A 22,215-nucleotide genomic window follows, 5' to 3' on the forward strand; every position below is an offset into this window, starting at 1 on the left:
TAGCACCAAGCAGATTGTAGTGAAGGGGCCCAGGGCTTGCAGACACTTGTCATGCTAAAGGCACCTTCTCCCCAAGATCTTCCCTGTCCTCTCTGTCCTGTTTCATTTAGGCTTCACCCCAATGTGCAGCAGTATGTCCTGATCTGATCTACCCTATTTGCAACCGGGGACCAGGAAGAACAGGGTCAGGGGTGAGCAACAGCCCAGCTGCTTCTAGGCAAGAACAGGCAGCGTCCAGCTGTGCCACGTCATTGTTCCTGACTGCTGTTCCCTTCTCCCTCCAATGCTCTGCGCTGGGGAGTAAGTCTTAACCTGAAGAAACGATGAGACCATGTGGGCTGGCCACCAGCCATGGCATAATGTGCAGAGGGTGGCTGCAGAACTCACTGTTCCCAGGAAGGCACACTGGACACGTTTCTGAAAGAGATCCACTGTAGAGGAGTGGCAGCCACCACGAAAGGAGAGAGGTGGAAAAATCAGAAACAGGGAGCGAGGCAAGGGAGGCTCAAAGGGCAGAAAGCAACATCAAGCACTTGAATGGAAACAGAAAACTAATTCCCAGCACTGTTGGCCTTCCTCTTCAGTTAGCCTCCGCACAGAAAAAGGGATGTCCTTGGAGCCGAGCTCTGGCAAGGTGAACAACAGCTTCAGTGAGCGTTAGAAATACCATGTCGGCTGGGAATTGAGAGTGGGCAGGGCAAAGTGAAAAGGAAAGATTTACGCAAACAGAAGTAGGAAAAAGAAGAGAAATAAGGGGGAGATCATAGCTCTGCTCATCACAGCTCTGCAAGCTGCCTGATGTCACCCAGCCCCATTGTACAATGCCTACAGCACTGGCTGAGGCCAAAACTCCTTTACTTTTGACACAACTTCCAGCACCATGCATGGGGACAAGTGAGGACACCAGAGGATTTTTTAGCCCACGCAGGGCTCAGCACACCTACAAGTGCCATGACAACCTGTAATTGTTTTCCAGCTTCAGTGAGAAAGTCTGGGTGTCCCACAATGCCACACCTTTCCCTAAACACTTTTTCCTAAGCTTCCCAATTTTCACCTTCTCTTAAGAAATTACAGGCGCAGACCTGCCTCACATTAAGGGTTACATATTCAGGGTCCACACAGCACTAATAAAACACCATACGTACTTAAAGAAAAGGACGGCTGTTGCAGTCACTTAAAGTTTACTGTGAATATTGAGCTGGGATGATGGTGGGTCTCAGGCATGAGTACAGGATCATGGAGGAGGTGTTTGAGGAGATCTGGGGGACTTGAACTCAGTTTAATGGGTCTGAATGTGCAAGCTCATCTCTTACTGCCAACATAAAACCATTTCAGGGGGGATAAGGCATGGGCATGATGATCCTGGAGGAAAGCAAAACCACTGTGATGTGGTCAGAAAATGTGATGCAAATAGAGACTTCTTTCTTGCCTCTCTAGCCCTTTTCTAGGGCTGCTTCTTGGTCTTGTCCAACAGCTTCTCTTAGAGGGGTCACATCTAGGGAATGGCCAGCTGTTGCCAAAATTTCCTCCTCCAGTAGCTCCTTCTGAACAGAGACCATGGCATCTTGTACCTGCTGAGTCCATGCTCTGGCACAACTGGTATCTTCATGGTCCCTCTTTCTGGTGTTCTCTTCTGGGGCTTGGGTCACCTCAGAGTTGCCTCCATAGAAGTCTCCTGTCCTGTTGGCAAAACCTCTTTCCACATTGACCATATGGACTTTCCTTCCAGCTCTCTTCTTCTTCTTTTTCCTGATCTTGTTCTGGAAGAAGAGGCAGGTGAAGGCCTGCTTGAAACGCTTGCGGAAATGCTTGGAGATGAGGGCGTAGACAATGGGGTTGAGGCAGGAGTTGGTGTAGGAAAGGCAGTGGGAAGCCAGGCGGAAAGCATAAGTGGCCCGGTTGAAGGGAAAGTGGCCAAACCAGAAGCAGAGGATGACCAGGTGGTGGGGCAGCCAGCAGAGGCAGAACAGGATGGCCACTGTGACAATCATCTTGGTGACCTTGCGCTTGGCTTTCCGAGACTCTGAGATTCTTTCTATGGGGTCTACAGAAGTCCACAAGAACTTGATGGTCCTCGAGTATGCCAGGCTCACCACAGTCACAGGCAGCAGGTATCCAAATACAAACGTGAGGATGTCCAGAACCTTTCGGCGCTGGTCCTCCCAGATGGGGACACAGATGGGCACACCATGGTAGTGGATTATCTGGTAGTAACTGAGGTAAGGCCCTGCGAAGAGCATCGACAGTGACCAGATTACCACAATGGCCGCTCCTGCATTTCGGGATGTGCGGAGATCCCGGGACTTCAGTGGATAGCGAATGGCCAAGTACCTGGCAAGAGGGGAAAGAGAAGGAGAGACAAAACATAATGTGGGTGAGATGAGGTATTCTTCCTGCCCTGTGGAGCTGCCATCTGTGTACCCATTCCCATGCAGCCACCCATCTCTTCACTCCCAAATCTCTTGGTGAATTCACAAAACTATCAGGGTCATTCCAACAGTGGGCCTGGGATCTCTATTGTCCCCTCTGCTGTGCTAGTTCAGGAAGGGCAAGCAGTGTATCTTTTGAACCAGGTAAGAGAAGGATAGGAGTAGGACTCTCCTGTTGTGTTGCTGCACTGGGGGTTTTGCAGTTCTTGCTTATGCATGGTGGACTCCCCTCCTTCCAAAGTGAGCCCTGGGTAATTAGGCGGAGAGCTTGGCTTGGTGGAGAGGGAGGGCATGGGGAGCTGGGAGACTGGCTCTGCTGGCCCTGCCTCTGGGGAGACCCGACCTTCTTCTTACAGGACACCCACCGGGGTAAGTAGTGGCCTTTCTCCCACCCTTAGCTCAAGAATGGCAAACACAGTGTCCCTGAGCTGCAGAACTCAAAAGGAAGAGGACACTTACCTGTCAACAGAGACAGCAGCCAGGGTAAAGCTGCTGGCATACATGGTGAGGTAGATCAGGAAATGCACAGCCTTGCAGGCAAAGGCCCCAAAGAGCCACCCATCCAGGGTGTAAATGGTGGCCTGGAAAGGGACACAGCAGATGATGAAGCACAGGTCAGCCACAGCTAGGTTGAGGATGAAGAGGTTGGTGGTGGAGTACTTGACTTGGCCATTCCACAGCAGCACTGCCAGCACCAGCCCATTTCCCACAGTACCCACAAGGAAGATGAGGGAGAAGATGATGGGCACAATAATCCCTGCTGCTCGTAGCTCTGGGCTGTCAGAAGAGATGTTCAATCCCCCTGGCATCTTCCTGTCAGACTGCAGCAACCTGCATTGGGAGAAAGGGATAATAGGCCCCAAGGTGCCTGATCCCAGCCTTTGACACTCACATTTCTCCCAGAGATGCCAATCCCAACCAGCTGGTTAAATGATGCCACCAAGACCCTCATGACATCACTGGCAAGAATGCTGTTGTGGTCAGTCAGCCCACATCTGCCTGGCTTGAGCAGAGCTGAAGCCTCTTTCTCCTGCCCAGATTCACATTGCCATCAGAACACCTCCTCTGCTCCCAGCACCCTGAAGGAGCCCTCCTGCCCTGCCACCTGACCTCATGCACCATCCTTCTACATTCCCAAATCTGCTAAACTCCTAGGGATTGCTTGCTTTGGCAAGTCTAAACCCTGGCTAGTGTTCAACAGGTTCTGGCCACAGAGCCATGAGGTAGGAGGCTCCCATGGGCCGTAAGTGGTCCCAGCACACTCAGCCCAGGGCTGTGCCACCTCCTGCAGTAGGGACCGATGCCTGAATCACACCACACAGCAACACACAGCACCCCAACACATTCCCACCCCAAGGGAACTCCTTAAGCTGAGACCCCCTCCACCCCAGAGCTGGCTGCCCCTTGCTCCCTGTGCAGTAGCTATGCTCCACAGAGCGAAGGCAACTAAATGCACCTTTTCCTGATGCTGAGAGGTGGTCACGGGCTGGATGGCAGCAGGTAGGTGAGGATGGGGAGGAGACCCTAGAGCCACCTCAAATACAACATGATGATGACTGTGAAGAAGCCTGTTATTATCACAGCTCAAGGTATTGTGATTTGCTGCAAAACTTCCTCCAGCCCTGAGTGACACTGTGCTCAGGCAGGGAACACCAACAGCCTATCTCTGAATAAGCCTTCTCCTTGTTATGCTATCATTAGAACAAATTGTCCTTCTCTGAGCAAAAACAGAGAAGGAAAGACACTGTTATCTAGCTACTGTTGACAAGCAATTAACTCGGTTTTGGGTCATGCATGCGCCTTGACTCCATGCTCCCCCATCCCTCAGCTCATGCCACTTCTGCTTCCCAGCTTCTTTGTGTATCACACCAAGAGACTGTCCCTGCCTCTCTGTGTCTTTGGTCCCCCCTGTCCTACAGATAGCTACCCTCCAGCTTATCCATCTGGCCCCATGGGATCTCCTCACTGAAGGAGAGGAGCCCGGTCTCCTTCTGGGCATGCAAAATGCACCAGGGTGTCTGTGCTCAGGGAGCCTGAGGCCACCTTTCAGCTTTGGAAGCCAGTACTCACCTTTCTGAGGTAGGGCCTGCAGCTTTGCCACTCACTTAGGGGGAGACCTCCAGTCCAGCCCACGCAGTGGTAGTGAGAGGATGCAGACCACGGAGGAGTTTATCTGGGCAGCTCAGTTATCCCAGTCGCTCCTGCCTGGTGCTCCGCTGCCTCCCCCTGCCTGCCACCAGCTCTGCTCTCTCTTCTTCTGGAGCTCCTCTCCTCTCTCTCTGACTCCCCCTTTTCCCTCCCTCTGCTCTTGCTGCTGATCCATAGTTCACTGTTGGTTTTTTTTTCCTCTCCCTGAGGTTGGGTTTGGAATTAACTCCTCTCTGCCCAGCTTTCCTGCAGGCTCAGCTGCTCCCTGCTCCTCCTGCTGAGAAGGGGGTGGCAGAGATAAAGCCCACTACTCTCTGGTGGAAAAGGGAGGATGGAGGGGGAAAGGGTCACTTGGATCTCAGCAGCCACTTCTCAAAGCTGGGTGTTCAGGATGTGTTTTCCAACACCTCCAGGGAATGTAAATATCCCACATCTGTGAGCCTCATCCCTGCCCTGTCCTTCAAATATAGGATCCTAAACCCTCTAGAGGATGAGCAATTAATTGCTGTTACTAGATGTTATTAATTAGTTGTTAGTAGCAGTGAACAGATTGAGCCTCTCTCACAATGTCTGACCTAGGGAAGGAGGAGAAAGCTGGTTTTGGATTCCATCCAGTCCAGGTCTCCCCTCCATCAGTACTACAGTATGGGAGGGAGGACAAAACCTCCAGGATGGCCACCTCCAGAGGTCCAGCTCCATCACAGCTGCCTGGAGACACATGGGGGCTGGCTGATGTGCCAGGAGAGGACAGTGACCCACGCAGCCCTACTGCCATGTCCACCCTGGTGACAGGACCTGTGCCCCGAGGATTTCCAGCTGCATTAAGTGCAGTTTGGTGATCCTTTCTCAGCAAGACTTAAAGGCCACCAGCTTCCCTTCATTGGGAAGGTTGTGGGTACCTCTTCCAACGATGGTGCAAGATGTGGAGAAGGAGGCGCTGGCCCCTTCGCCTCCACAGCAGCCCAAATTATTCCCACTGGCTCAGTGGCAGGAGGGACCATGTGGCTTCTCCCCCACACCTGCCCCTCTGGCGGGAAGGAGCGAGGTGTCCCCGCCAGCTCCCTATCAGCCGCTGTAACCAGGGAAAAGGGGAAGGCCGTGCCTCGGCACGCGGTGATAACCCAGGGGATGCGGCAGAGTACGAGCCCGCAGCCTGGCACAGCCTGTCACAGCGCTGCTCGCCATGGAGGGACCGCACCGCAGCTGCCTCCTCCTCCTCCTCCTCTGCCTGCTCCCACCGCCGGGCATCCCAGGCCCACCGCCGCCTCCGGAGGAACCCCGGGAGCCGCCGCTGCCGCCGTCCAGCACCGCTGACCCCACCGCGCACCTGCTGCGCGGCCACCCCTCGGCCCCGGTGCGGCCCTACAGCCTGTCGCTGTCCCCCGAGGATTACCGCTACGCCCCCAAGCCCCGGCACCTGCGCCCCGGGCGGCTGCGCCGGCTCCTGGGCTCGGCCTTCGACCCCTTCTGGATGGCGACCGAGGAGCCCCGCCGTCGCAACGGGAGCATCCTCAAGGAGAACCTGGAGTCCCTGAGCAGGGACCTGGCCGAGGGCGCCGGGAGATACCGCCGCAAGCTGTGGCGAGAGGTGGAGGGGCTGGAGCTGCCCACCCTGCTGCCCCCCGCCCCGGAGCTGCCCCCGGAGCTAGCGGGGGCCCTGGCCCGCCGCCTGCGGCAGTGGCTGGTGGAACGGGCCGCCTGCCGCCTCACCTCCGCCTGGGTCGACCTGGGACCCGTGTTCTGGCCCCGCTGGGTGCGCCACACCACGTGTGAGAGCGGCCCGGCCGGCTGCTCCTGGCCCCCCGGCATGGCCTGCCGGCCCGCACAGCTCACCCGCATCCAGCTGCTGGCCTGGCACTGCTGGAGCCCGCAGCCCCCCGCCCCCCCAAACTGCACCTGGCGGCACGTCCCCTACCCCGTGGTGGCCGCCTGCAAGTGCTCCTGCCGCTGAGGGGGCCGGGGGGCCACAGAGGTACCTCCCGCCACCTGCTCTTGCTGCCAAAGGGCCTGACAAAGCAAACGTCTGCCTGGACTCACCCTCGGAGCTGGGGGAAAATCCCCCAAGCAGAAATAAACCTCCAGGAAGGAAGAGGGGATGGGTGTGGTCGTTGCTGTGTCTCGCCAAAGCCCCTGAGTGGGGGGTGCAGCTGCCTCACCCCTCACCCAGCAGTGCCTGAGGCAGTAGCACCAGCGGAGGCCCTTGTGCAGCATTTATCTCCAGCAAAGGACGAGAAATGGAAAAATTACGGCACTGAACGGCAGGTCCAGCCCCCCTTTGCAGCAGCCCCAGCGGGCTCAGTCCAAGCTGGGGCACCCCTACCTGCCTGCGTGGGGCTGCAGGCAGGGAGCCAGGGCCAGGGAATTCCAGCAAAAGGTAGAGGTGGGTCACTGCTCGGGGTGGAAACAGCAATGTGGAGAGGGGCCAGAGTGAATCAGTGGGCAGTGGGGTATTTTGGGACTGCAACAAGGCAGCCTAGTGAGTGTAGAAGTGGGAGGTGGGCCATGACCCAGGGCTGGAAGCATTTCTGGGGCTAGGTGTGTATGGAAATGGGATGGGATAGGATAGTCCCCTACTTTGAGGTAAAATGGCGAAATACATGGATCTCCCACCTATCCCCCAGTGCAGAGGGTGACAGCTCCAGACTCAGGTCTGCCTGAGCAGCATACAGGGTGTGGGGTAAGTCAGGGAGCCCGGGGTAGGAACCGCATCCTCAAAAAGTGGCATCTACCTCTACATTCCACTCAGCAAAACAATCCTCTGCTTTCTGGGCTAAAAGCTGCCTAGATCTGTAGATCAGACCTAGGTTGGAAGGCCTTGACAAGGCAATAAAGAGCAGGAGGATGTGCCTCAATTCAACATTAACACAATGCCTCAAAGTCAATGAGTACAGCATTATTCATTATCAGTGTGCCATCATCTGACCCTCCTGCCTTCCTGGGATTCCAGCACTACACAGTCTGTTCCCCAGACAGCTCCACAGCCTGCTGCTGAGCTTGGCCTTGAAGCAGGCAGAGTGCAGGGAGTTGGCTGCTGAGGTACCCAAGAGATACAGAGGTGAGAGGGAGGTCAGTGCATCTGACGAGAAGAGGAGCAGAAGGGCGAGCCCACACGTGCATGCAAAAACTCTGAGCATCACAGGAGGGAGGCTGCTCTTGCTGCTCCGGCCTGCAGCTGAGCAGAGACATCCGTAGGGCTGCTCTGCCAATGAGGAGGACTTGAAAGCTGGAGCAGGGTTAAACTGCTTGGGTTGTCTGCCCTGAGTGGAGCAGAGGCATCAGCAGGGATGCCTGCAGAGGGCCAGGGGAAGAGGGGGAGACCAGGGCTGGGGACCAGCAGGAGAGAAATGCGAGGGAGGGTGGTACAGGTGTGAAGTGGAGGTGTGCAGGTAGGGGGAGCAAGGGGAGCACATGCATTGGGCTCAAACCAGCTGCGATTCAGTTTAGGGTCTCAAACCTCCCTGAGCCCATCTGGCTGAACTTTCATCTCTTCCAGATTGCACAAGGGGCCTGAGAGCAATCTCCCTGCCCTCCCCATGCCAAAATGCTGCCTGTTGAAAAGGGTTTGCAGCACTGCGAGGGTTCCACAGCAAGGGAAGGCCATACCATATTTTATCAGGTGGCTGAGTTCAGGGCCTGTGGGGATGGAAAACTAAACAAAATCAGCACATGGTTACACTACCAGCTGTTCTGAAAGAGTTTGGTTGCAGTCCTTTTAACCTACAAGACATACTTCTCCCCTGTCCTTTGCATCCTTGTAAAGCCCTACAATCCTGGATTAACACCTGCATTCTTCTGCAGTTGCTCTGGCTCAGGTCAGACATTATTGCCCTGTAGTTTGCTCCCTGACAGCCTAGTGACACAAAAGGACTTCAGAGCAGGTCTTTGCTGATACAACCCAGTGCTCCAGCACTCAGGCACAGCACACTCCATTTCAGCTACAATCTGGCCCTGGCTGCAGCTACTAATTCAGCACATAGGCAGCTGGCAGGACACACAATTTCTGATCTGGAACAAAACTGATGCAAACAAAGAAACCCTAAGAGATGCCCAGGTCCCCCTCGTGCCTTTTTGAATGCTGAAACACTACAGCACAGCTTGGAGGAACAAATCCAGAGATTCCTGCCATATGGAAGAAAATTAAGGGTTTCTGTCTCCTGCTCTGCCCCTGGCCTTAGTCAGATGCAGATCCTCTCATCATGCTGCTGCCTCTGCCACCTCAGCTTGCTCACTGCCTGATGGCCTCTCTGGGGCAAGAATATCTTTCCCAGGACAGGTCTGGGACCACTGAAGCAACTGGGAAAGCCTTGTAGCTGGGGACCAAGCAAGCCTCACATCTAACACCTGAGAGCGAGAAGGAGAGAAAGGAGCACTGGATTGTTGGTGGGCCCATGTCCTCTTTCCCTAGTCAGCTGCTGGTGGCAGAGGCTGCAAAGGACCTGGGAAACACCCCTGCCTCAGCTGGGAATTGCAACATTCAGATCTGCCAGGATGGTGCTGCTGGACCCACAGGAGAGCATAGAAGAAGCAGGCATCATCATCAGTGCTGTTATTTCCATCAGCAGGAGACAGCAGGAACTGCAGTGCTTCAGCATCTGGACTGAGGCTTCAGGGAAGGCACAGCAGAGAGTCTGGTCTCAAAGTGAGACGATGGGGATGGGGTGCAGCTCCTGGATGAGGAAATAGGAGGCAGACAAATATCTGCTGCACTGCAGGACATCTTTAATGACACTTTAAAGTGCTGGTTGCCAGTGCCACTGCCAGCACACTGCAATAGCCAGCTGGCTGACTCATGACGCAGGCCATGATGCCTTGAGGAACGGTCCTGCTTTTGGCAGTGTGCTGCTCAGGCCTTTTTCCCCATCAGAGGCACTTGGTTGTGGACAGGGATGGTGCTGAAGAGGTGTTTTCCGGCCCCTCAAGGCAGCGCTCCGTGCTTCCGTCCCACCTCGGTGAAGGCTTCCACGCAGCGGTCGATGTCCTCGTCGCTGTGCACGGCTGAGATCTGCACCCGAATGCGCGCCTTGCCCTTGGGCACCACGGGGTAGCTGAAGCCAATCACGTAAATGCCTGGGGAGGAAACGCAGGCAGAGTCAGAGCCGGCTGGGATGGAGGCAGGCTGAGCTGTACTGGGTGACAGAAAGGCTCCTCTCCCAATAACCACTTCCAGCCTTCAGGGTTGTCAAGTGCCATCTGCTCCCAAGCATGGAAATGAGGTCAAGGGCCAGCAATGGGGATGGAGTCCAGCATAGCAGGACGAGAGCATTAATGTAAATCCCCTCCCTAACAGAGAAAGAAGGTGCAGCCAGCAACATCTGGGGGAGATCATGAGGACATTTGCACCTGGAGGGTGGAGGAGTACTGGATTTCATGCAGGAACATCCTCTGAAGGAGGGCTTGTGGTGGCACCACCACCAACTGTCTCTTCCCTCAGGGAATGTGTCTGCATACTGAGCTCCCTCCCCAGATCACCTCTGTTGAGCATGTCCTCTGCCATCACTGAGGCCAGCCGAGCATCCCCCAGCATGACTGGACAGATGGGGTGGTCTTTCCCTGAGATGGTGAAGCCAGCTGCCGTCATCTTACTTCTGAACCTGGTGAAGGGAATGACAAAAGGATGACTAAAAACCTCAACAACTCTGTCCTTGGAGACCACTGCCTTTCTTTCCCCTGGGAGCCCTGCCCCCTGAGAACTGGGTAAAGTTTGCTCCACTGTTTATCTTCTGTGCAGGGAAGAGATCTCCCCTCTTGGAGTGACCTCCTACCATGTCCTGCTCAGCATAATGGGACTGGAGATTCTTGAGTGGACAATGTGCCCCAGCTTATAGGGCATCCAGATGTGACACATCTACCTGACACAGACAGACACATCCTGCAGCTTTCCCTGAGCCCTAGTTTGCCAACTGTCTTCACAGTTATCACTGGGAAAGGAGGGGTGAATAAATCACAGACAACTCACTCCTAACAAAGCTGCCCCTGCTCCCACCCCCAAATGGTCCCCTCACCGTTGGGTTTTGGCAGCCATAGACTGTGCAATGGCATTGCTCTCCATGAGCAGGTCCAGGGCCTTGGATGCACAGCCCACCACGGCAGGGGGCAGGCTGTTGGAGAAGAGGTACGGGCGGGAACGCTGGCGGAGCAGATCGATGAGGGGTTTGGGACCTGTTGTGTACCCGCCTGTAGACGGAGGAGAGAGAATTGGACAAGGCACTCCAGGATGACCTGTTTAGAGTGAGGCTTCTTGAAAAAGCCAACCTGGCACCTATAGCAGAAATTTAGGTACAAACCAGGTCTAAAAATCACGGCTGATACTTTTGACCAAAAGCTTCCACCTTGACCCCAAAGGCAAATGCATGCAAAAGATGACAGTGCAAGGGGCACATGTCAGGATCTCCCTTAATCCTGCAGCAACATCACAAACCAAGCCTTATGCCACCAGTGGAAAAGGACAACATGCATTTGTTACTCTATCATTAGGCAGAGGAAGGAAATGTAAGACTGATGCTGTAAAGCTCTTTAGGGCATGCAGGATGCTGGACAGGAAAATGCCTTCACCTGCAGCTCCTCCAAGAGCTTTTCCTAGGGTAGAATTGATGATGGTGACTTTGTCCATCACTCCCAGGAGCTCATCAGTACCCCTGTAGAAAAAGGAACATCACATGGTGCAGCTCTGGTGCAGCTCTGCCAGCATGTACCAGGGAAGCTGCCGGATACCTCAAGGAAAACAAAGCACTGTCAGACAGGTCTGGTCTCTGGCATCCCTCCTTCTAGACAAGGAAGAATAGCCCCTTGAGATAGTTCATCCTGAGTGCTGACCTTCCTCTCCTGCAGGAAGCCTAAGCTAGGATCTCATCAAGTAAGAGCATGGGTTCTTCATCCCTTAGAGATGGGAAAGCGCTCAAACTTCTCACACAGAAGTTTAATAGTCCAAACAAAGGACCTGCCAGGAGAGGTGGTGGCCAGATGAGATGGTCACACCATCTGTTACACACTGAGAAGCAGCTGTCTCTTGGGGATGGATCACTGCTGATGTATCTCCTTTCAATCCAAAGGTGAGGTGCAAAGCCTTCTAGGAGCCCCCACACAAAACCACGCTGGCCATCAGCACCTTTGTCTCGCTTCAGAATTAGTCACAGTAGGAGGAAGAAACGGGGCCGAAGCAGTCACTCACCGCCCGTTGGGTCCCAGGAATCCTGTGGCGTGGCATTCATCAATGAAGACCAGGGCATCGTACTTCTGGGCCAGCTGGCAGATTTCCCTCAGGGGCGCGATGTCACCGTCCATAGAGAAGGCACCATCAGTGGCCACCAGCCGCAGTCGGTGCTTCTGTTGGAGGGAAAAAAGCATCCCCAGGAGTGAAGATGTCACCCTGAGGAGAAGGGCTGGCAAAGGGACACACTCAAACTCCTGTATGGAGAGGATGTACCTAACTGAGACGGAGGGGATTTGCATCACAGCCTGCTGCTTTGCCACCTTGCCTATCCATGCCTGTTGGCAAAAACAATGCCTATGGCATGGGAAAGGGCAGAGCTCACCCTCTAGGACTGGCTACTGCACAGGCAGCACAGCTAAGCAAGTCCCCTGGCATTGGGGTGGGAGCAGACCTCCATACCTGAGCTTCCTTCAGCTTGGCCTCCAGGTCCTGCATATCCATGTGCTTGTAGCGGTACTTGTTGGCCTTGCACAGGCGGATCCCATCGATGATGGAAGCATGGTTCAGCTCATCTGACAGCACTGCATCCTCTGGGGTCAGCAGGGCCTGGCCGTACCAAACAGAAAGGATCATCCTTTGCTCTGGATGCCACCTCACCGAAATCTCCCAGCCTCCCTCAGTACAGAGAACAAGGCTGTGATTGATTCCAGCTGCCACGTCTCTCCTGACACTGCTAAACCTTATATTTCCTTCCTAGTCACCTTATCCCCTGATTTCTTTATGCCAGGCTCTTGCTTGTGGCTTCTGAGCTCAAAATCTCCCTCCCCCTTTCCTAACATGTGAGATCACGCCTGCCCCTCACCTACACTTAAAGGGGGTAATACACACCTCTGCAGAAGTGGAAGCCCTCCCCAAGAGCTGGAGCTGGCTGGAGACAGCAGAGGTGAGTTAAATGCCTCTGGCATGGCTTCCCTGGTGCAAGGGCCCCAAGTCAGGCTCCTCACCACCACCAGGCTCCTCTATGCGCCATCTTTTCTGGCGCATAGAGCTCACAGCAGAACCTCTGGAAGGCACGGCAGCCACACTGCTGTCACCTCCCTCCTCCATGCACAACACAAGGGAAGCCTCATGAACCTCAAAGATACCAGCGTTGGCATCAAAGCAGCTGGCATAGAGAATGGCATCTTCCCGCTGGTGGAAACGTGCAATCTTCTCCTCCAGGTCCTTGTGTATGCTCTAAAGAGAAGAGAGGAGCAGGAGTCAACAGTGAGGCAGCACAAGTTCTTGCTTGCCCACTGCTGTTAAATGCTGACTTGAAAGGGGAAGAGACAGCCAGGTTTTATCCAGAAAAGGTGTGTGCGCATGGGAGAAGTTACTTGTGTTCAGCAAATGCAGCCCTAAAGTATAATTATGGGTTTGGATGCCAAAGCTCAGCAGGGAGACTTCAGGCTCCCCATGCACAAGGGAGAAGCTCTGCTTGTTCTTTGCACTTAACCAGGCAGCACTCAAAAAAGGCTCCAGCAGGGATAAACTGGGCTGGGTCTGATGGAGCCACTTCAAGTCAGGTTCACTGTAATTTCGACCCAAAAGAGAGAGAAAAAGACATTTATTTTCTGAATTCAGAGGGGTGCTCAGTTTCTTTGCTCTCAGGTGTTGTAATGGTTTAAATTGGCATATTTCCAGATGCTTGGCTAGTGGGGATTTGGCAGGCTCCTTTTCTCACGGGGCCACGTGTAAGTTAGCGCTGTACACGCATGCCGAGTGGGAGTGCCGAGAGGGGAGCCTACGTGGACACCCTGCGAAAGACCCGCGGGGAAGGGGATGCTGCCCGGTACCTGGGTACCGCAGATAAAGCGGACGGAGCTCAGCCCGGCGCCGAACTTCTCCAGGGCCTCCACAGCGGCACGGATCACCTCGGGGTGGCTGGAGAGCCCCAGGTAGTTATTGGCGCAGAAGTTGATGATCCCTGCGGGAACAGAAAGAGAGAAGCAGGGGCATGGCACCGAGGGAAGGGACCGAGAGCCCTCCTCCTCTCCGCCGCCCCCCGCACGCACCGGCGCCGCCGCCCGCCAGGCGGAGGTGGGGACCCTGCCGGGAGGCGATGACGCGCTCGCTCTTCCAGGTGCCGGCGCCGCGGATGTCCTCCAGCTCGCTCTCCAGGCGCCGCCGCAGCTGCGCCGCCGCCGCTCCCGACGCGGCCCGGGGGGCGCCGACCCCGGCCCCGCGCAGCGCCCGCACCGCCGCCGCCCGCCACATCCCAGCGCTCCGCCCCGCACGCCCGGGGGCGGGCCCCGGCGCCCAATCGCCGCTAATTAACCACGGGTTAATTACTGACCAATGCCCATTGGCCGCCGGGGCACCGCCCCCCGCCGGGCGGGGCGAGCGCCGCTGCAGCTGCCGCGGCTTGGAACGCTCGGGCACCTTCTCTAGGAGGCGTTCGGCGTCTTCTTTGGAGGAGAGGATCTGTCCCAAGGGGTTTAGGTACCGCAGAGCCATATATGTGATTCCTGGAGTCTGAGGGATTTTGGGGGAGCGCCATCCATGAGTTTTAGGAACTGTAATGGGGTCTGTGGGATTTCATAGCAATAGGGCATCACGGACATCAAGGATCAACAAGCCTAGGAGCATTAGGTGCCTCTGCCTAGGGGTTTGGGGTCCTCAACATAGCTGACTTGGATCCTTGCAGATAGGTGGTTTATGGGTGCCCACCACTGGGGATAATGAGCCATGGGTCTGTGGCATGTGGGTGTATCCAGCTGAGGTGACCAACAATCCATTGGACAGAGAGGTTTAGGATTTACCAGGTGAAAATTAGAATACCCAGACTCAAGGGATTTGAGCACCTCTGGCTAAATGTGTTTGTAAACTATTGGCCCAAGGCTTAGACACAAAGGGCCATAGAATGACAGAACAGTTTGTGTTCGAAGGCACCTTAAAATCATCTAGTTCCAAGCTTGTGCTGTGGGCTGGGACTCCTTCACTAGACCAAGTTGGTCAGAGCCCCATCAAAACTCAGCCTGAGCATTTTTAGGGATAAGGCATCCACAATTTCTCTGTTCCATCTGGATTAGGTATCCCCTTCCTCTACTACAGCTGACTGCAGAATTCTGTGGCCAGAGTGGTTTAAACCACCCATTCCCGGGGACTAAGGTACCAGGCTCTTGAAAGGTGTTCAGGATCTTCAGAAGAAGGTGTTCTGGTAGCCTTTGATCCAAGGGTCTTAGGAACAAGAGCCCACAGGGATTAGGGGCATCCAGGCCAACGATTTCAGCATCCTGAAGTTCTGAATTTGGAATCCTTAATGGCTAAAGGACTCAGGCACCATTTGCCCAAGTGATTTAGGAAGAACAGACTGAAGGATTTGGGAGCCATGAGGAGAGGGCGAAGACCCTGGGTTTATGAGAGTTAGGCACAGCAAGTCCAAGGGCCCTGGGCACCCAGAGCCCCTGGGAATTCAGAGCTCCTGGCCCAGGTGGTTTGGGATCCTGATGATCAAGAAGTTTATCTGTCTCTAGCCAAGAGGGATTAGGCAGCCCCTGCCTGAGGTTCAGACCTCGCTGAGCAGTGAGGCCAGCCCACAGGCTCCCTGCCAGCCCTGGCTGTCAGGATCACCCAGCCCAGCCCAGGGAGGGGCTCTGGCAGGGGATAGGCAGGCCCTGGAGTCGTGCCAGCCTCCACTGGGCACAAAGCCAGAGCCCTCGGGTCACAGCAGGGCTGAGCCCAGCAGTTCTGCCTCACTCTGCCCTGGCTGCCCACCACATCCCACTTGCAGAGCTGTCCACTGCCTCAGGGTGCTCCTCCCTGGGGAACAAAGATGCTTGTGGCTGTGTTTGTCTTTCCTCCCCACGGTGATCCCACTTCCCACTTCATGGACACCTTCAACTCCTTGAAATCCAATGTGGACAGACTCTGGCCGTGCTCCACCTCCTCTGTCCCATCCCTGCCCCAAAAGTCCCTGTCACCATCCAGCTGTGCTGGCGCAGCTCCACAGGCAGGCGGGCAGCCCCAGTTATCTCCAGCGCCAGCTTGACCTCACATACAGCAGCCCAACATTCCTCACCTCATCCCCATGGTGGGGATCTGCAGCACTGGATGAGGGAACAGGGACCCAATTTCCTCCTCCAGGGAAGGCCAGGGCTTTCACAGCCATTTGTTCCAGCTTCCCCACCAAAGTGTTTGCCCAGCCCCAGCAAACACGTAACCCCCCCCAGGAGCTGGGGCAGGACCAGGAATTGAAATCCTGCATGACCCCAACAGGCACACAGAGTGACCATCACTCCCAACACACAACAAGCAGTCCAGCGTTAATAAAGCCAACAGACACACACACAAGAAATTTCTGAGACAGCAGAATAAAAACCCAGACCAGTAACACTTTAAAATTGTTTTTTTTCATTCATCAACTGCCTTGTTTCAGCTATTTCAATTCATGAATAGAGCAATTCTTTATAAAATGCAGTAGAAAGGAGTAAAAACAAAGGCAACAGCTATTTACAGAACCAACGGGGAGAGTACCGAAATGCCTCTAGACTTCTCACTTCTTCTTGGGTGACTTGCGGGCACCGGACTTGGCTCTGGATTTCGACCGCCTTGCCTTCTTGGGTTTGGACGCCTTCAGGGACTTGGCCTTAACAGTCTTTGGCTTCTTGGCTTTCTTCGGGCTCCTTGACTTCTTCCTGGCCTTCCTGGCGGCAGATTTGGGCTTCTTGGCCGGGGACCTGGCTTTCCTGGACTTAGCCGGCTTCCGGGGTGAAGTGGATCTCCTGGCTGTCTTCTTCCTCTTCTTGGAAGGAGACCTCTTCCTGGAAGGAGACCTCTTCCTGGAAGGAGACCTCTTCCTGGACGGAGACCTCTTCCGCTTGGCTAGGCGGAAAGAGCCGGAGGCACCAACTCCTTTGGTCTGCTTGAGGACTCCAGTGGCCAGCAGGCGCCGAATGGCCAGCCTGATCTGGACGTCGGCATTCTGGCCCACCTTGTAGTTGCTCTTCACGTACTTCTGGATGGACTGCCGGGACGCGCCACCGCGGCTCTTGTCGGCCCGGACGGCCGCCTTGATCATGTCCGAGTACGCAGGGTGGGCCGCCGGCCGCCGCGCCGACCGGGGCCGCTTGGGCTTGGTGGCCGGAGCCGGTGGCAGTGGGATCGGGCTGTCGCTCATGGTGAGAGCTCCGTCCCGCGATGCCCCGCTATGCCCTCGCGGCTGGAAGCGTGGTCCGCCCGGCCTGGGACCCCCGCCCCTGGGCGGGGAGAGGCAGGGAAGGGAGCGGTGGGTGCCTGAAGCCGCAGCAGAGCCGGTGACGCTCTGCCGCCGGTGCCCCCGCTGGTGCCTCTGCGGCCGCGCCCGCCGCGGGCTCCCTTTAAAGCCGCGGTGCGGACCGCGGGGAGGACTGCCCCGCGCGCGCCACCCGCGTCCCCGCGTGTCCCCTGCCACGCCCTGACCCCACCCACCGGGAGGGACAGTGCGGGGGACACTGTGGAAAAAATAAGAGTATTGGGGGAATACATGGTGGGGACAAGGAGGGACACCGATGGGATCAGCAGGGGACAGTGAAGAGCGAGGATTGTAAGGGACACTTAGTGGGGCACTTAGGTACGAGGTGCATTTGGAAGGATATCGTGTAGGGACAAAGAAGGACACTGGGGGGGACATTGGGAACACTGGTAAGACAGGGACAGGCATATCAGGGATATTCAGAGCAACATCAAGAGATGCAGAAAGACAGGGCAGACACAGGGACATTTAGGAGCAACACAAGGAGACGTGCTGAAAAAATATTAGGGGACAAGAAAACACACTAGGGAACATATTAAGGGAGCAAGAAGGGACACTAGAGAAGACACTGGGTGTGGCACCAAGGAAAAAACAGGGAGCACTGGGCACAAGTCAGCTCAGCACAAATACCCCATGGCCAAATGCCCCTACTCCCTCTTCTGCCCCTCTGCTCTCCACCAGGTGCTTTAGGAACACCAGCTCAGCCCTTGCATGTGGATTGTGAGGGGTCACAAATAACAGGCTGCCCCCTTGTTTTGGGGACACACACAACTCCTAGTGCAGGGACAGAGCAGGGACATAGTGACAATCAGCCATCCTTTCCTCGCTGGGTGAGCGGTCGGCTGTTCCTGGGAGATTAAATATAGCCACTATCATCATCTTGCCTGTAGGATTTAGATGATGTTTTCCCGTTATTTTTTAAAAACACATGGGTGCAGCCAGCTGGTGCCCACCAACGTGCCATGCAGGGCTCAGAGGTGAACCAAACCTCCCCGTGCTTCAGTTTAGCATTAAAATACACAGTGAAGCACCTCTCAGTAGCCTCTGAGTGCCCTGGGTGTCCAGGTCCATGAAAACCACCAGCCAGGGACACACAGAAGTATGCATCAATAAAACATCAATATAGATACATAAATACAAATATAAATACAGAAATTGAAATAACAGAAATAGTAGAAATCGAGATAATAGAAATACAATCATAGGATTGTTTGGGTTGGAAGGGACCTTAAAGATCATCCCGTTCCAATTTCCCTGCTGCGGCAAGGACCCCTTCCACTAGACCAACTTGCTCAGAGACCCATCAAGCCCGGCCTTAAACACTTTCAGGCATCCACAACTTCTCTGGGCAACCTATTCCAGGGCCTGATCCCACACACAGTAAAGAATTTCTTCCTAATACCTAATCTAAACTTGCCTTTTTTCAGTTTGGAGCCATTCCCCCTTGTCCCATCACTACATTTAAATAGAAATAGCAATCTTTGATGTGAAGACCTGGCCTGGCAGAAGACACTCAGGCCCCTGATGCTTTCCCACAGATAGAAGGACTGAGTGCATCTCCTTGAGCCCTCCTCCTGATGGAGTTTCTTCACATGCTCTATTCCATGTAGGGAGTGGGAAAGGTTCTCAGCACCTGCAAACCTTTTGATTTAATTGGGCACAAACTGATCCTAATTGTGAATAACCACCCTCCTGCCTCCTTTGGGGTTTGCTTTTGTTTAGGATGTAATAAATAAATGTCTTTCCATCCCATATGGAGAGCAGGGAGCTCTGGTGGCCTCTATGCAACACTTTGACCGGCCGAGAGACCTCTCATTTTTCCTATCTGGGAATGAACCGCCGGCGCTGGCTGCTGCACGTAGGCAAAGCCAGGCACGCAGATAAGGCACCATCTGTTTTTATTTGCATCCAAGTTTGTAACCGTCGCGCGTGGCTCGCCTGCGCCAGGCTCTGAGGGGACACCGGGAGGTTTAGGGGGGGTTTAGGAATTGGCCCCGGGGTTGGCACAGCACCACGGGCTGCCTGCGGAGCCTCCAGCCCTAAACGCCAGGCAGCGATTATCAATCCAGTGCAGGGATGGGAGGCAAAGGTGGAGGGAGGGACACGGCAGATGCTCTACCTAACTTTGGCCACCTTAGGGGTCTAATCTCACTCGTTCACCTGGGCAGCTCCTGCTGCTGATCCAGGCAGCCCGTCCTCCTCCGGCGGGTGCCGCTGCTAGCAAACAAACATGCTCTCCCCTGTGCGTGGAGGTTCTGGCTCTTTTATACTGACTAGATCCCTATTTTTAGTCAGTCAAACAAAGGGGAAGATCCCGTGCCCACGGGCAACTCACTGGAGGGAAGGCACACAGGTGGTCACAGCTCGTCAGGCTGCTGCTGGCTTTGCACATGGGGGGAAACCTGGTCAAGGCAAACCCCCAAGCAGCCCAGTTGATACTGGAATGCACCCTTTGAACTTTGCACTGTTTTGACAATGCATCTTTAACATGAACTGGTCAGGACTGAGAGCATGAGAGATGAGAGGGTTTTCCAGCCCCTGGCAGGATGTCATGCCTGGAGGTGGAAGGGAGATGCTGCCAAGCAATGCAAGCCCTGATGCCTCTGGGAAGTGGGTCCAGTGCTTTTGGCACCCCACTGCACATGGGACTCATCCAGGAGGAAGAGTTACTCCCATAAGCACATGTGCCACCATGGCAGTCTCAGGTTCATGCCTGTATTTTTGGCCACAGGAGCCTGCCACCATGCCCAGGATGGGGTGGGTTACCCCCTGCACCCACTTTTCTCCTCAGGAGTTGCTACCCAACCACTCCAAGCCTCCCAAGCCTTCCCTTGCTGGCATTATTCTGCAGAGATTGGGAAATCCCACATCTCCAACAAAACCCAGAGGACAGAGCCTGGCAGAAGAATCCTCTCTGTAATCCTGTTTACCTTCTCCTCCCTGCCTGCACTGAGTTCAACCAGACCCCATGGGGATTTACACATTTCCAGCTGCAGATTTCGTCTTAAATGGTCAAACTGTGTCCACTGTGGATGTGCTACAGATCCATGGGGTAATAGCCCCTGCCTTGTAGGGGCAGGACAGCTGTTCATAGGCCTTCAGGAGCACCAGGGTGCTTCTGGCAATTAATGTAAGAGATAACATTGCATTTTACCCAGTTTCCATTTCTGAGAGACTCAAAATCCCCAGCAGTGGGACTTGGTCGTAGTGGTACTCGGATCCAAGAGATTCTGTGCTTTTTTAACTAGCTGAAGTTCCAGCTGCGCTCATAAGAGTTTCAGCTCTGAGTCCCTGGTGTGCAATGCAGTGTGGTCAGCCCAGCATGAAGGCACTCAGCCTGGCCATTGCTAGGGGCAGAGCAGGCTTAAAGGATACAAATAAATGGCAAAGGGCATCACCCCTGACTGCTGGACTGACTACCACTGTTTTAAAACAAGGTTTATGGGCTGCTTTTTAAGGCCAAGCTCCTTATGTGAGCTGGGGTGCTGACTCCCATAGGACCATGGTGCTGTACAGCTGTGGGTTTTCCCTGTGCTCGAGGCTGGGATTCTCCTCACAGTCACCATCCGGCTGCAAGCAAGCAGATGGGAAAGCCATCGCTTTGGGATGTTTTTTGGGCTCTGCCAGCCATCACGCCTGTCACCCGTGGGCATTTTGGTCATCTCCTCTCCTGGCCACTCTTCCCTTGCCCGGTCCCCTGCTCCCAGGAGATAAGGATGTGGAGATGCCAGGGTGACCGTATCACCCCGACGCAGGCGAGACAGGCCCTGCCTGATTAGCGCCGTGCCAATTTTGGAGGCGCGTCCCCCGTCGCCCCGGGATGAGGGGATGACTCTGCCCTGCTGGGGGCTGATCTGCAGCCACAGAGCCTCAAGGAGGGGCAGCTCCACCACATGTCAGGGGCACTCACATTTTGCCTGTGCTTGCGCCTCGCGCTTATCGGGCTGAGCAGCCCTCGTCTGAAAGGCAGAAAAAAACAACATACCACCCCAACAAACCAACCCAAACACAAGATAGCAAACTCTTCGGGGAAGGGACGGGTGAGCAGGCTGCTGAGCACTGTGCAATTGCTTACCCTCTGCTTGTCCCCAGTGCCCACTTTTGGGAGTTTCCTCCCCCAGGAGTAGGTACAACTACACTGTTGCTCGAGTGGTTATTTTTTCTAAAAAACACACATGGCCTGCAACACTGTGTCCTGAGCCCTTTTTTTCTCCCCCGCTTTTGGCTCCTATAAATCCCCATGGCAAGACCAAGCTCTGCAACCTGACAACAGCTGCTCTGAGCTGTTCTTTCACCTCTAGCCATCCCATGGACAAATCCCCCAAATGCTTGCCCCTCTTCAGACTTGATGGCAACAGCCATGTCCTGCTGGGAGGCAGAGGGAAAAGCCTGGACCTTGGGCAGCACAGGGACAGAAGGGTTTCTAGGCCAGAGGCAGAAGGCCAAAAACCATCAACAGCAAGCCCTGGTGCTTGACAGGCATAGTAGGGAGCTGAGCTCATTGCTTGGACTCTTGCACCATCCACTGGGTTGCCCAAGGGCCTTGCGCTCGTGACTAAAATCTGCAACCCAATTTTACCAGAATTTGCGACTAACAAAGTGATCTGCCTTTCCTAGGGAAAGTAGTCCCTGCAGCCCTTCCCAAGGGAAGGGCAGGCCTTCACCCTCTTGCCCTAGGGGATGCCAATACCATGGCAAAAGAGCGCCACCCTAATACCCCTCATTTCAGCTACCACTGATGTAATGCCACTGCATTCTTACATCTTGCTTCCATCCCCAGGTCTCACAGTACTCCAGTCTCTCAGCCAACACATCAATGTCACCTCCATCCAAGAATCCTCCTTGACCCCTTTTGTCTTTCCTTCTTCAGATGCTGCCTCCAGCCCCAGCATGTGACTACAATTAGATCTCTTTGTAGAACAACAGCTCCTATTTATATCGGGATGGGGCTGAATGAGTAGTAGTCACCACCAGGTCCTCCGTCCTGACAAAAAAGCAACATGCTTCAAACAAAAAACAGGAGGAGGAAAGCATTTATGGTATCTGTCATCTCCCCAGGATCTCTATATACTGTTTACTCTGCCAGCAATTTGCAGTGCCATATACCCTTCCAATACCGGATTCACTAATGCAGCCCAGGCTCAGGGTCCATATGGAATTTTGGGAGCAGTGCAGTGAAGCAGATTATTTTCCCCCTCAAACCCAAAGGTGGAGCA

The 22,215-nt window shown here is 54.7% G+C and overlaps 4 protein-coding genes across 4 annotated transcripts; 1 reads left to right on the top strand and 3 right to left on the bottom strand.

Moving 5' to 3' along the window:
* Window positions 1–1,433: 1,433 nt before the first annotated feature.
* Window positions 1,434–3,238, bottom strand: GALR3 (galanin receptor 3; the record flags this gene model as incomplete). The annotated part of the gene is made up of 2 exons (XM_084206152.1): window positions 1,434–2,331; window positions 2,889–3,238. 2 exons carry the CDS (start codon window positions 3,236–3,238, stop codon window positions 1,434–1,436), a joined length of 1,248 nt encoding a protein of 415 aa, XP_084062278.1.
* A 2,522-nt stretch (window positions 3,239–5,760) lies between these two features.
* On the top strand, window positions 5,761–6,528 carry LOC311154081 (noggin-like; the record flags this gene model as incomplete). Its single annotated transcript, XM_084206266.1, has 1 exon — window positions 5,761–6,528. One exon carries the CDS (start codon window positions 5,761–5,763, stop codon window positions 6,526–6,528), a length of 768 nt encoding a protein of 255 aa, XP_084062392.1.
* Window positions 6,529–9,279: 2,751 nt separating this feature from the next.
* On the bottom strand, window positions 9,280–14,009 carry GCAT (glycine C-acetyltransferase). The gene is made up of 9 exons (XM_084205935.1): window positions 13,782–14,009; window positions 13,563–13,693; window positions 12,862–12,963; window positions 12,187–12,333; window positions 11,746–11,900; window positions 11,130–11,212; window positions 10,580–10,751; window positions 10,047–10,168; window positions 9,280–9,644 (listed from the first exon to the last, which is right to left on the bottom strand). The coding sequence occupies exons 1-9, from the start codon at window positions 13,981–13,983 to the stop codon at window positions 9,493–9,495; spliced, it is 1,266 nt and encodes a 421-aa protein (XP_084062061.1). The 5' UTR covers window positions 13,984–14,009; the 3' UTR covers window positions 9,280–9,492.
* A 2,098-nt stretch (window positions 14,010–16,107) lies between these two features.
* Window positions 16,108–17,072, bottom strand: H1-0 (H1.0 linker histone). Its single transcript, XM_084206924.1, has one exon. The coding sequence runs from the start codon at window positions 16,883–16,885 to the stop codon at window positions 16,262–16,264; it is 624 nt and encodes a 207-aa protein (XP_084063050.1). The 5' UTR covers window positions 16,886–17,072; the 3' UTR covers window positions 16,108–16,261.
* Window positions 17,073–22,215: the final 5,143 nt, after the last annotated feature.

The sequence above is a fragment of the Fringilla coelebs genome, assembly GCF_963513975.1.
Source record: "Fringilla coelebs genome assembly, chromosome: 5".
Taxonomy (NCBI): Eukaryota; Metazoa; Chordata; class Aves; order Passeriformes; family Fringillidae; genus Fringilla; species Fringilla coelebs.